Below are 14,310 nucleotides of genomic sequence, written 5' to 3'. Positions count from 1 at the left end.
GGCTGAAAAGTTGGAATGCCCTTGTATTAGAGAATGCAAGAGATCTGTTTCCTCACTGCCAAAATGAGAACTGAAATTTGAAATTGAGGGTCTGAATCCCTCGTCCTGCTTCTGCCAGAATAGATGGCAGGGTGAGGCTGGAGGAACTGAAAGGCACATTTTGGTCTGTGGCCTGTGGTCTTATTAAACAAAAAAATTCAACATGAATGGAACTGGAGATTGTTACGTTAAGTGAAGTAAGACACAGAAAGGCAAACACTGAATGTTCTCACTTATTTATGGGACCTAAAAATTAAAATAATTGAAATCATGAACATACAGGGTAGAAGGATGATTATTACTAAAGGGTACTAGAGGAGCTGAGATGGGGAAGTGGAGATGGCTGACGGGTACAAAAACAGTAGTGAGAAAGAATGAATAAGGCCTACTATTTGACAGCACAACAGGGTGACTGTAGTCAATGATAATTGCACATTTAAAACAACTAAGGGTATAACTGGGTTGTTTGTAACACAAAAAATAAATGCTTGAGGGGATGGATGCCCCCTTCCCCATGATGTGATTATTACGTATAGCATGCCTGTATCAAAACATTTCATGAATCCTATAAACACAGATGCCTACTATGTACCCATAAAAATTTAAAAAATGTTCATTACCTTAAAGTTCAGCAAGAAGGGAAGAGAGTATCTCTGTTAGTATTCTATTCTGTGTTACAGATTACTACAAACTTAATGGCTTAAAACAATATCCATTTATCATCTCACAGTTTCTGCACGTCAGAAATCTGGACCAAGGCAGAGCTAGGTTCTCTGTTGAGGGTCTCACAAGGCTGACAGGAGCCACAACCAGCACTAATGTTGGGTTAGTTTTGCCTTATGCTGAGGCAGCAAGAATGGTCACTTGTATTTGTTAGCAGGATCCGAGGGACTCCCTGGAAGGTCCTCCAGCCCTGAAAGATCTTCCCTCCCCAGTGCCCAAAACTCCTATTAAAGATTTATTCTGGCAGGGTGCGGTAGCTCACACCTGTAATCCCAGGACTTTGGGAGGCCGAGGTGGGTGGATCATGAGGTCAAGAGTTCAAGACCATCCTAGCCAACATGGCAAAACCCCATCTCTACTAAAAATACAAAAAATTAGCCAGGCGTGGTAGCGCATGCCTGTAGTCCCAGCTACTCGGGAAGCTGAGATAGGAGAATCACTTGAACCTGGCAGGCAGAGGTTGCAGTGAGCCAATATTGCCCCACTACACGCCAGCCTGGCGACAGAACAAGACTCTTAAAAAAAAAAAAAAAAAAGATTCATTCTATACCTTTTTTTCTCAGAGCCCTGTTACAGCTCTAAGCAAATTATTACATGAGTCATTTAGTAACTCATCCACTAGATATCAAGCTGATTTGCAATAGTTAGACAGACAGTGTGCCCAAGAAATAGACTTCTGTGGTTATCCATTACTAAAATTTTAAAGGTGTTTGTTACTGCATAACATAACATAACACGGCCTACTCTGATACAGAAATTGTAGGAGAAGAGAATACGAATTCAAGATTTGACTACCAAGGGATTCTGTGTTTGTCAGGATTTTGGATGTTGATGACTCAAGTCTTGCGCCTCAGTGTGTAGTGAGAAACCCACGGCACCAGCATCGCCAGGGAGCCTGCTAGAACTACAGACTCTTGTGCACCACCTGAGACCAATTCAATTAGACGCTGCCCTTTAACAAGATCTCCAGGTGATTCAAATGAATGCAGAAGTTTGAGAAGGCAGGGGTCTACAGACAACTGGAAATGAAATTCTGAAGCACCTGAAATAAATCTGGGCACTAGGTATAACAGTGAGTGCCATCCATCAGCACAGGCTCCAAAGTGTGATCTCCAGACCAGGAGTATCACATCACCTGGGGACTTTTTTAGACCCGCAGTGTCGTGGGATTCAACCAAGACCTACTGAATTGGAAACTCTGTAAGTGGGGCCCAGCAGTTTGAGTTTTGACAACCCTCCAGGGAACTGCCATGCATGCTACAGTTGGAGAATTGCTGCTATATGTCAATGAAAGCTGAAATTATAGCAGTTAATTCTCTCCCTCCTGAAAGAAGAAAGACGTAAAACACAAATGGTTATAATAATTGTTCCTATGAGAAAATATGATCTGCATTATGATACTGAGCTTTATGATACATCTTCTAGAATGCACGCTGGGTGGATCAAGGTCTGGCCATAGACTGTTTTCACTACTGTGGTGGCTGTGTATGACAGACACACCTGACAGCAATGACTTGAGCATCCCCTGACAGAGACCTTGTATGGCAGATGCAGCTGAATGTGTTCAGAGTTTGCAACTAAGGAATCTGGGAGTGGCCAACCTGGAGACCCACTGCTCTTCTATGAGGAACAGCTGAGCCCCTGGCGCTTCCCAGGCAATGCCATGGAACACGAGCCACACAGGGGATGGATGCATTTTGTTTCAGGTTAAATGAAGGTTGCCAGGTGGAGGCTGTTAGGGGGAGAATGTTAGATGAAAATGCTTTGTAAATTACATGCCTTTTGCAAGTGGTTGTGGTTCTCCTGTCCAGCCTTCTGCCACTGGACTCTTTCCCCTGTATGCAAGTCCCCAGTAAAACCCCAGGTCTCGTTGGCTGGTTCTGGGTCTCTTCAGCCTCCTGAACTTGTGCCATCCCCACTGGAGTGGACAAGGGTTCTGTACAACATGTGGTGATTGCTCAGGTCTGCTTCCCTCTCAGGTGAAAGCAGTAGGATGGTGTTCGGAATAAAGAGGAAAGGGATATAGCGAAGGGCCAGGCAGGGAGGTGGGTGTCATAAGCCTGCTCCACATTTTGCTGGTCCTGGTCCAGGCCTGACTGCAGGTGGAGCACTGTGACAAGTGCTGCCAGACATCTCCAGTGCAGGCCTCCCTGGGATCCAGTTTCTCTCCCTTTTATCAAAAATTCAATAGAGCCAGGCACAGTGGTTCACACCTGTAATTACAACTCAGGAGGCTGAGGTGGGAGGATCACTTGAGTCTACAAGTTTGAGGCTGCAGTGAGCTAGGATTGCACCACTGCACTCCAGCCTGGGTGACAGAGTAAGAGTGAGAATCCATCTTTAAAAAAAAAAAAAAAGAATGCAGTAGAGTAAGAAAGAGAAACTGTAGACATGACCCAAGAATCTGCACAGCCACGGGCTAAGCCACACAGTGTCTCTGACCATGGATCATTCCGGAACGCCACAGACCCAATGCATTCATGCATTGTTCATTCATTCACATTTTCAGCCCATATTTGCTGAGAGCCTTTTTTGTCTAAGGCCTGGAAAGCCAGTGGAAAGGCCTCTGGTTCTGGGGCTTAGGGAAGGGAGGGAGTGGTAACCCAGTGAGGAAAGTCACAGTTCTTCCTCAACCTGAGAATCTCAACTGGACCACCTCTCCTCCCACTTCACAGAAAAGGCAGGCTGAGGCTGAACCTCCAACACATTGCTTTGTGATTTCCCAGTTTCACTTTGCTCTTTTGCAAAGCAGAGACTGAGAAGACCAAGGAGGAAGACGCATTCATAGTGGAACATGGAGTATTTTCATCCCCACAGAGCCTCCTACATAGGCTGTGCGCTAACTCCTCATTTCACATGGAGGGAGGTGATCTATCCATCTCGGGTGGGGGCCGACAGCTCTGGCAGAAAGTCAGAATCACCCGTGAAGCCTGCAGCAATCTCAAACCCCGGGCCACTCCTCGGACCAATGAAGTCAGAGTCCCTTTGGTTGGGACCCAGGTACTGGTATTTTAAAAAATTTTGCAGGTGATTCTACAGCACAAGCATGGCTGGAAACGACCATTCCAGGGAGGGTCTCGGGTCCCAGGTCTTGCTTCTTTATGGAGCTGAATGTCATCCCCTGAAGGTCAAAGGTCTGGATTCCCAGGATTCTTAGCTCAAATTTTTCAATTTCAAGAGTTTGTTTTGTATTCAAAGTGAGCTATTACATTTAAGCTATTGTGTCGTAATGTATACTCAATTTATTTTTTATTTACATAAATGTTACTAAACTTCAGATGCAGAATGTTTAGCCAAAAGAACAATTTTTTTCTTCCTGATATAACAAAGTATGCTGGTAGTAGGACTACTTTTTAATGAATAATTTCATTCGCGACACAATCAGCATGGTCAAAAGTTGTTATTACGAAGCCTTAGTAGAGGGAATGCAGCTATTTGCGTGATACAATGTCAGTAGTTTGGGCAGGTGGTGATCAGACTTTGGTTTACAGGATGGGAAATTTACAGGGCCTGGGGAATGAGACGGACCTCCGCCAACCATTACTTTGCTCTTAACATCTGTTCCCACAATTTTATTCCTTCTGCATTAAAATTTACGATGGGCTTTACTTGGCAATTTTACAATAGATTAAAAGTTGCTAAAATTACTGTGTTGGCAATACTGTTGCAGTTGGCATCAGATCCTCTAACATCTCTAAATATCTTTAACCTAAGAAAAGTTCATTCATATTCATGGTGAAAGAGAAAGGAGAGGTGGACTATGCCTACGTTCTTATAGACTCATGAAAATTCTTTCCTATTTTAGTGTTTTGAGAGTGAGGATCAGCAGCGTAGGCATCACCCAGGAGCTTATTAAAAAGCAGAATCTTGGCCAGGCGCAGTGGCTCATGCCTGTAATCTCACCACTTTGGGAGGCCAAGGTGGGCGGATCACCTTGTTCGGGATTTCAAGACCAGCCTGAACAACATGGAGAAACCTCATCTCTACTAAAAATACAAAATTAGCCAGGCATGGTGGCAGGTGCCTGTAATCCCAGCTACCCGGGAGGCCGAAGCAGGAGAATTGCTTGAACTTGGGAGGTGGAGGTTACGGTGAGCCAAGATCGTGCCATTGTACTCCAGCCTAGGCAATAAGAGTAAAACTCCATCTCAAAAAAAAAAAAAAAGCATGTGTGCCTGTAATCCCAGCTACTCAGGAGGCTGAGGCAGGAGAATTGCCTGAACCCAGGAGGCGGAGGTTGCGGTGAGCCGAGATCGCGCCATTGCACTCCAGCCTGGGTAACAAGAGCAAAACTCCGTCTAAAAAAAAAAAAAAAAAAAAAAAAAAAGCAGAATCTTGGGTCACAATCCAGGCCTGACAAACCAGAAACTGCAATAAAGCTCCACGGATGACCCATAAACACAGAAGATTTAACCACCAATTTAGCACATCTTTGCTTCTTAGGAAAGAGGAGCTAATCAAATCCATACATGGGGGTTAGAGATGGTCATAGATGTGAACAGTCTTTGATAACAAAGCAGCTCAAAATCTGAGCTAAAAGTCAGTTGTAAACACTTCCTTGATTATAAAAAGGTTGTTGAGACTAGTATAAAGATGACACAAATCAACTCACCTTTTATGCTGGTGATGTCCATTTGTTACAATATGAATTTGGCCATAATGATATATTAGTAGTAAACAGACACATTGCTTTTTTTTTTGGCAAATGGCGTACTTAAAAAAAAAAACACCTGTCTACTATTAATAAGATTATGGAGAGAGAAGAATTGTTCTATACTGTGATCCAGTAAGAGCAGGCATCCCCAAACTTTTTACCCAGGGGGCCAGTTCACTGTCCCTCAGACTGTTGGAGGGCCGCCACATACTGTGCTCCTCTCACTGACCACCAATGAAAGAGGTGCCCCTTCCTGAAGTGCGGCGGGGGGTAGGATAAATGGCCTCAGGGGGCCGCATGCGGCCCGCGGGCCGTAGTTTGGGGACGCCTGAGTTAGAGAGACAACCTACACAGGTTATAAGTCTCATTTTTAGGAGGTCTCCTACAATAAATGCTTCTGTTGCCTCTTTGATTTCCGTCTTGCCCTGGCTCTCAGGACACTCTCTTACCTCATGGGGTTGTTGGTACTGAGAGGCCATCAGAAGGAATGCCCGCTGTGCCTGGAAAGCGCTGTGCACCATTTCTGCCTGGGAACAAAGAGGAAGATGGCAGTTTCAATGTTTAACTCCTAAGCATCGTTACCATATAATCCGCCAATTCTACCCCACAGGTACATACCCAAGAAAAATGAAAACATATGTTCACACAAAAACTGATAAATGAATGTTCATAACAGCATCATATAATAACCAAAACATGGGAACAACCTGACCATCCATCAACTCATGAACCAATAATGTGATATACCCATACAGTGAAATATTATTCAGCATTAAAAAAAAAAAAAAGGTACTGACACCTGCTATGACGTAGGTTACCCTTGAAAACATTATGCTTAGTAAATGAAGCCAGTCGAAAAAGGGCACATTTGTATAACCCCATTTATATAAAATGTCCAAGAGAGGCAAATCTATAGAGACAGAAACCACTATAGATGAGTGGGTGCCAGGGCTGCTGGGAGGGAGGAATGGGGAGTGAACCGCTAATGGATACAGGTTTCTTTTGGGGGTGGTAAAAATGTTCGGGAATTAGACAGTGATGATGGTTTCACAAGTTGGTGAATATACTGAATCATACACTTTAAAAGGATGAATATTATGACATGTGAATTATATTTCAATAAAGTTAAAAAATGTTTGAGCCTCAAAGTACGCTTGTTTTCAAAGGCTGTCTCTCTCTTATCTTCTTTCATACTGTGCCCAGATTCTATTTTACACCTTCTAGCGGAAATTGTGTATTTTCTTCAATGGTCCCTTAAGCCGTCCCCATGCAAATATGCTCACTGAAAGCCAGGGGCTTCTAATCATTAAGATGGGCCTGGGAGAGATTTCAGTGGCATTTGGGCCCTGGTAGAAGGGGCCCCACCTGCACTAAACACCCCATAAGGATACATGCAAGCAGGAATGCCCTCACCCTCTACTCATTCAACTAATTTGTTAATTTTTGTTTATTTTTTGGTTTTTTGTTATATTAATTTTTTAAACTAAAAAAAATTACCTAAGTGTACAAAGAAAAAACATCCAGGTCACCTAGAATTAACCATTTTGACATTTTTTTTCTAGTTTTTAAGAAAATCCAGCTGGGCGCGGTGGCTCAAGCCAGTAATCCCAGCACTTTGGGAGGCCAAGGCGGGTGGATCACAAGGTCAAGAGATCGAGACCATCCTGGCCAACAAGGTGAAACCCTGTCTCTACTAAAAATACAAAACATTAGCTAGGCATGGTGGCGCGTGCCTGTAATCCCAGCTACTCAGGAGGCTGAGGCAGGAGAATTGCCTGAACCTGGGAGGTGGAGGTTGCGGTGAGCCGAGATCGCGCCATTGCGCTCCAGCCTGGGTAACGAGCAAAACTCCACCTCAAAAAAAAAAAAAAAAAAAAGAAAAAAGAAAAAAAAGAAAATCCATGTAGTTATTCGGCTGGGCATGGTGGTTCATGCTTGTAATCCCAGCACTTTGGGAGGCCGAGGTGGGTGAATCATGAGGTCAGGAGTTCAAGACCAGCCTGGCCAACACAGTGAAACCTCGTCTCTACTAAAAATACAAAAATTTACTGGATATGGTGGCAGGTGCCTGTAATCCCAGCTACATGGGAGACTGAGGCAGGAGAATCGCTTGAACTCGGGAGGTGGAGGTTGCAGTGAACTGAGATCACGCCACTACACTCTAGCTTGGTAACAGAGTGAGACTCCATCTCAAAAAAAAAAAAAAAAAAAAAAAAGCACGCACACACACACGCAAGAAAAGAAAATGCATGCAGTTATTCTTGTAAGATAAAGTGTATTAACTTAAAATAATTTTTTCTCATGCAGAAAGTTTAAAAGATTAGGCAAAGCATGGCGGCTTACGCCTGTAATCCCAGCACCGTGGGAGGCCAAGGTGGGCAGATTACCTGAGGTCAGGAGTTCGAGACCAGCTTGGCCAACATGGTGAAAGCCTGTCTCTACTAAAAATACAAAAATTAGCCAGGCATGGTGGCTTGTGCCTGTAGTCCTAGCTACTTGGTAGGCTGAGGCAGGAGAATCATGTGAACCTGGGTGGCAGAGGTTGCAGTAAGCCAAGATTGTGCATTTCAGACTAGATGACACTGCGAGACTGTGTCTCAAAAAAAAAAAAAAAGAATGTTTCAAAGATTAGAGGTTTTTTTTTGTTTTTTGCCTGTTTATTTTAGAGACAGGGTCTCACTCTGTCACCCTAGCTGCAGTGCAGTGTGCAATCCTTGTTCACTGCAGCCTCCAACTCTTGGACTCAAGCAATTCTCCCACCTCAGCCTCCTGAGTAGCTGGGGCCACAGGTGCACACCACCACATTTGGCTTTTAAACTTTTTTAGTAGAGATGGTTCTTGCTATGTTTTCCAGGCTGGTCTCTAACTCCTGGGCTCAAGCAATCCTCCTGTCTTGGTCTCCCAAAGTGCTGGGATTAAAGGCATAAGCCACCACACCCAGCAAACATTAAAGTTTTTAAAAAATGCTTCACAACCTAGAAATAATCATTGAATATTATTGTAATTACCTTTTAAGAATATATGCAGAGAGACTTAGAAAATGGGGTCATACCTAGTGCTACACTTTTAAAAAAATTTATTTTTAAAATTTAAAATTTTAACCACCATTGAGTAAAAAAGCATATATTTTAATTATGATTGAATAGCAGAGATGAAAAAGAACTGTTAAATCTCAAAGAAAAGTTTCTGCACCGTAATTTTTTATGTCCTTAATGATCATTCTAAGGTTAAAGAAAAGATGATTAAAATGTGGAGATTGGGAAAATTATGTGTTTGCAATCTAAATGACATAATTGTAGATAGTATAGACTGACTTCTTGCTGGGAAAGATGAGAACATAAGTACTTACATTGTTTTTCACCTCTGATCCCTATCTTCCATAGTTTTTAGTTATTTTTGTTTTGTCCAAACTGATAGCATTCATATTCTATCTGTAATATTACTGTACATAGTTGTGAAGTATTAGTATACGTCTGCATTTAAGCAAACCTAATGATTCTCACCATAATTTCTCCATTTTTGAGTTATTCTGATTTTCTTAATTGGCCAGACATTCATTACTGTGTATTTTCTTCCACAAGGTCCCAAAGCTGTTTTCATTCTTTTAGGTTGAAGCATGTCTCCCTGTTGTCTTTATATTTTAACATTTTGATGGGATGTAATATCCTTGGGTCACTTACTCTCTCCATTTTCAGAGAGCATGGCCCCAGATGTGGCAGTGGTAAAGTCTGAGACTAGCTTGATTTTTTTCTCCCTTGTAGGAAGTTGACTTATTCTGATTTGATAAGTCAAGAATTATTTCTTTATTCTTAAGGTTTAATAGCTTAACTAAGATATGTTTGTATTTTGAACATTCCATATTACATTTCCTGGAATAGATTTGGTCCTTTCGCCATTTCTGGGAAATTTTATTGTATCTTTCAACATCTCTTCTGTTCCTTTTGTTAGAGTCTCTATTCAGGGACCCAGTTATCATCCTCATAGTGTAGAATATTTGAATGTCTTCATATCTTTTAGAGTCTCTCTGTCTTTAATCTGCTTGTTTGTTATCTGTATTCTCTGTGATTATAAGAATACTTTGTCTATTGTTAGTAAACTTTCAGCAGGTCTCATACATGTCAACATTTCTAATTTATATATCATTTTTGCATCAATGTGCTTAATTCTTGATTTGTCAGACTTTCAATTTCCATTTTAATTTCCTTCTTATCACCTTGTCTTAGGCTATTTAAAAAATACTTTTTATACTCTTGTTAAGTTCTAAGAGTACAAGTTATCTTCTTACTAAGCCATTGTGAGGAACCTGTCTGTGTTCCTTAAGTCCTGTTATCTTCAAGGGTAAGCCCACATCCTTCTACTCTGCATGCTAGCCTCCTTTCTGACACATTAATTGCAGCTGCCACATTGGCTGTTTCCATCTTGCACATATTTTAATTTTTTCAGGTAATTTAATTTTTCTGATAAAATGTAGGGGATTCCTTGCCATGATACTGGAGATCAGCTCCTTCGCCCTTTCAAGCAAGAATCTGAAGGCTAAATTCTTTAAGGCCTGATAGAAGAGGGATAGGAAGAATTTGGCTTCGGTGATGTCCAGTCTTTGCGTCTTCAAGTGCTGCTCATTCTTCTGGGAATTTGCTATATGCCCCAAACCAGGGTTCACGCCACCTACTTGGAACACGCGCCATTCGGATGGAATCGTCCCTTGTGACTTTAGATCATTTCTCTGATTCAGAACCTAGACATGAGGATTTTACATCTATAAACAGAAGCAGTCCATGGAGTTCTTTTCTTGCTTCATATTCTCCTTTCCTGATTTCATTTCCCCTAAGGAATTTCTTTAAAGGGTGTTGGGGGCAGGGTTAGAAATCAAAAGCCACTCAGCCACCAGTTACTAAAATGTCTTGCTTTAGGTCAGGCGTCCCCAAACCGCGGCCCCCTGAGGCCATTCCCCCCACCCCCAGCCCCCGGCGCACTTCAGGAAGGGGCACCTCTTTCACTGGTGGTCAGTGAGAGAAGCACAGGATGTGGCGGCCCTCCAACGGTCTGAGGGACAGTGAACTGGCCCCCTGTGTAAAAAGTATGGGGACGCCTGCTTTAGGTTATTGGTCTTTTGTTTGCTTGAGTGAGCAAACACCTTACTATTACTGAGGTGTTTAACTTTGTGGGGAGGGAAAAATCCTGTGATTTGGTTTTATTTGGTCATGAGTCTATATTCTTCTATATATAATTTCATTTTTAATCTCCTCCTTGTTAGCTCCACATCTGTTTATGGGCAGTTTCTAGCCCTCTGCAATCTTGGATATGACTGACTTCTCTAACAGATAGGGAAGAACCAGCTCAGTACATTTTCAAAAACAGATATCCAAAATAACAACAGGAAGATCAGGTTGATTTCATCCCCATGTCAATATCGGATAATTTCCTGGGCTGGAAGGGTAAATGTGTTAACTAACTGAAAAATGACTAGTTTTTGTCAAACCACTTCATATTAACGTTCCGGCATCTGACAAATGTTCCAGAACATAACTGAAATGAACGAACACCTTATTCTTGTTTCTAACATTCCTTGTCACTTCTTATCCAAGGATATTTTTTCCCATGGAGAAAAAAAAGCTTGAAATCAAACCAAGATTTGTAGACTATTTACATTTAAAATCAAATTCAATCATCAATACAACAGATATAAGTCTCCTGAATGTTTAAATGAGTATATGTTTTTCTCAAAGCCATTCTGGAGTACACCACCTTCTTTCTCTTTGTCCTGGTAGACTGATTGCTGGGACTATATTGCTCAAGATGTCAAATTTTGGATGTTCCTTAGGGAATAATAGAGGGTTTTCAAATCTCACTGTCCTGGAGGCCATTATGACCTTATGCATGGGAAGCTCAAGCTAAGCTATGCAGTATTTTTCCACGTGTCAAAACATATATTTCAGTGATTCAGAAGGACTTTTGCCAGTCTCTAATGACCACGTTTCCAAATAAAAGACTACAAAATACAACTTTGCACAGCTTAGCTATAAATAAGTGCACTTCCCCCAGCAACGATAATACAGAGGTAACATCCTCATCTATGACAAGCCTTGCAGAGTCGACTGAGTTATAGTTGCTGTGGAAACAGTAATTCAGATGGTCTGAGTTCTGCAGTTAAAATTGTAGCTCATAGGTGGCATTAAAAATATTTTTGTAGTTATCCCAAGATGAGCATGATCATTATCCTTTTTACTTTGCCTGGTAACAACATTTAGCCTGTTGCTAATAGAGCAATTTTCTGGCAGGTCTGATTAGCAAAGATGGCCAATTTCATTAATTAGTCTCTTCCTCCAAATGGTGTTTCATGGGAACAATAGAAGTTGAGGTTGGGGTGGAGAATGGCCCAATATGGATAGATCTGCGTAACTCTCCCTTCCATTTTGCTTATGTAGACAAAACCTTTCTGAGAATTTGACTGTGTACTTCTTTCGGCTTCCTGGAACTCTGGGCATAATTAGCTGACTCTAATCCACATTCATTTTTAACCTCATCAGTCCACATGTGAAAGGACTTTCATTCCAACTTCGGATCCACTTACTTCTTCCTTCCGGAAAGTTCCATGAGCCCCTTCAACCACACAGCATCCTATTTAGGAGCAATTTTACTAAACCTGCTGAGTCTGATAACTTGAAAGGGGGAATTTGGCTCACTAAGGCAGTTCAAAACACTGTGAAAGAAAAAGCCAAACGTAGGGGTTTTTAGTAACGACAAATAATCGAGGGGTTTTGCTGAGTTTGTCCATCACATGTGTGCAGGGCTCAGAAAGGCTGGGCAACCTCTGTGGGTGGACATGTGCCTCTATCTGCCTGTGAGCATGTGTATGCAGAGAGGAAAGGGATAATTTTGGCAAGGTCAAGTCCGTGCAATCTGTTCCAACTTTATCAGTCATTGCACCAGCAACTGGGGTTCTCAGACAGGTTGGTGGAACATCTATTGCTGTGTAGTCTTAGAACAAAGAATAGGGGAATGAATTTCAGAAATCAGTTTGAAACGAGCCTTGGGAGCAAGCAGACACCAACGAGATATGACTAATTTCCAACTAATTCTCTCAGGAAAGAGAGCTGGCTCCCTAGGGAAGCTTGGTTGATTTCTGGATACTCATGAAAACTTTGCGTTGTTTCACTGAGAGCACTACAGGCTGCAAAATCCCATGTGGGTGGCAAAATGAACAGGAACATGGTGGGGAAAGGCCATGAGCAGTAATTGAAAGATGGAAAAAGTATCCAACCTGGGTGTTTGTGCTAAAGGCACTTCCAGATCCTTCTGAAACTGTATCAGCCCTCTTCCTGAGAACCAGACAGCAAAGGGAAGGGGCCTTTCTTCCTCTAAAGATGGGGGAATGAGCATCTGAGCAAATTACTCAGTGCGATTTGCAGGCCCTGGGATGGTCACCGCCAATGCCATCCTCACATACCTCCCCTGCTGGTCTACTGATGCCTTGTTTTTCATCATTAGAGACACTGTGTTCCCAGATTTATTGTGTAGGGGCCTCTACCCTACCCTAAAGGAACAGTCCCCTGAGTTTCTGCCAATGAAGAGGCAAAGAAAGATCTGTCAGATGAAATAAGCAACAAGAAATGGGCCCAAAAAAGAGGTGACAGAATGCCAAAGACAAATTTCACTCATATCACGATTTTGCTTAAAACAAAACTTAAGATGACTGATTTTGTAAACATGAACATAAGTACCAACCCCATAAAGTCAGATTAAGAAAGATATCTGAGTTGACATTATGCACCTCGCAGAAGGCTTGAACCAGTGGTTCTCAATCCTGAGTGTCTATCACAATCAACTAGAGGCTTTCTTATAGATGGTTGAGTCCCACCTCCAGAGCTTCTGATTCAGTAGATTTGGGTTGGCCCAAGAATTCACATTTCTAACAAGTTCTCAGGTGAAGTTGATGCTTCGAGTCTGGATACTGCACTTTTAAAACCACTGGCCTGAATCATACCTCATGTATTTTGTTTCTCATTTCGATTCCATTTTTCATTAGCAGCTGAATTAACAAAACAGCTCAAAGAGCATTTCCCCACAAAACTGTTAGCAGCAGTGAGTCTGTACGAGTCTGCCGCAACTGCGGTTCTTGACTCCTCATAAGAAAGAATTCGGCCGGGCAGTGGCTCACGCCTGTAATCCCACCACTTTGGGAAGCTGAGGCGGGCGTTATCACTAGGTCCAGACATTGAGACCATCCTGGCCAACGTGGTGACACCCCGTCTCTACTAAAAATACAAAAATTAGCTGGGCATGCTGGTGCGGCACCTATAATCCCAGCTATTCGGGAGGCTGAGGCAGGAGAATCGCTTTAACTCGGGAGGCGGAGGTTGCAGTGAGCCGAGATCGCACCACTGACTCCAGCCTGGTGACAGAGCGAGACAAGAAAAGAAAGACAGAAAGAAAGAACGAAAGAAAGAAAGAAAGAGGAAGAGAGGAAATAAGAGAGAGAAAGAAAGGAAGAAGGAAGGAAGGAGGGAGGGAGGGAAGGAAGAATTCGAGGAGCATAGGTGGGGGTGGGGGGAGAGACTGAGGCAAGTTTGAGAGCAGGAGGGGATGTTTATTAAAAAGTTTAGAGCAGGGATGAAAGGAAGTACACTTGGAGGAGGGCTAGGTGGCGGCCTGAGAGATTCAAGTGTGTGGTCTGACCTTTGGTTCGGGGTTTTCCATGCTGGCGTTCTTCCCGGGTCTGCGTCTCTTCTCCCGATTCTTCCCTTGGGGCGGGCTGTCCGCATGCGCACCTGCCAGCCCTTGGGAGGGGGCGCATGCGCAGTGTGTGTTTCTTTAGGTTGTGCGCATGCTCACTTGAGGCATTTTTTTACCTTACCGGTAGAGCGTTCCTAGACGAAGGTCACGGGTCAGTTAAA

At 42.7% G+C, this 14,310-nt stretch overlaps 1 protein-coding gene across 2 annotated transcripts in view; it reads right to left on the bottom strand.

Annotated features, from left to right (window-relative positions):
* The window catches only part of CAP2 (cyclase associated actin cytoskeleton regulatory protein 2), a 151,094-nt gene that overhangs the window by 79,746 nt on the left and 57,038 nt on the right, over window positions 1-14,310 (bottom strand). Inside the window, exons 1-2 of one of the 2 annotated variants that reach the window (XM_074398478.1) lie at window positions 14,093-14,158; window positions 5,866-5,943 (exon numbers count right to left, since the gene is read on the bottom strand). In XM_074398478.1, coding sequence (XP_074254579.1) covers window positions 5,866-5,943; window positions 14,093-14,113 — 99 coding nt within the window. In that variant the 5' untranslated portion in view covers window positions 14,114-14,158. Of the gene's footprint in view, window positions 1-5,865; window positions 5,944-14,092; window positions 14,159-14,310 lie in introns of those variants that run through there. The other variant, XM_039462690.2, reaches the window with a different exon arrangement.

The sequence above is a fragment of the Saimiri boliviensis genome, chromosome 4 (assembly GCF_048565385.1).
Source record: "Saimiri boliviensis isolate mSaiBol1 chromosome 4, mSaiBol1.pri, whole genome shotgun sequence".
Lineage (NCBI taxonomy): Eukaryota > Metazoa > Chordata > Mammalia > Primates > Cebidae > Saimiri > Saimiri boliviensis.
The sequence above is the reverse complement of the archived record's forward strand: the minus strand, read 5'-3'. Positions and strand labels throughout refer to the sequence as shown.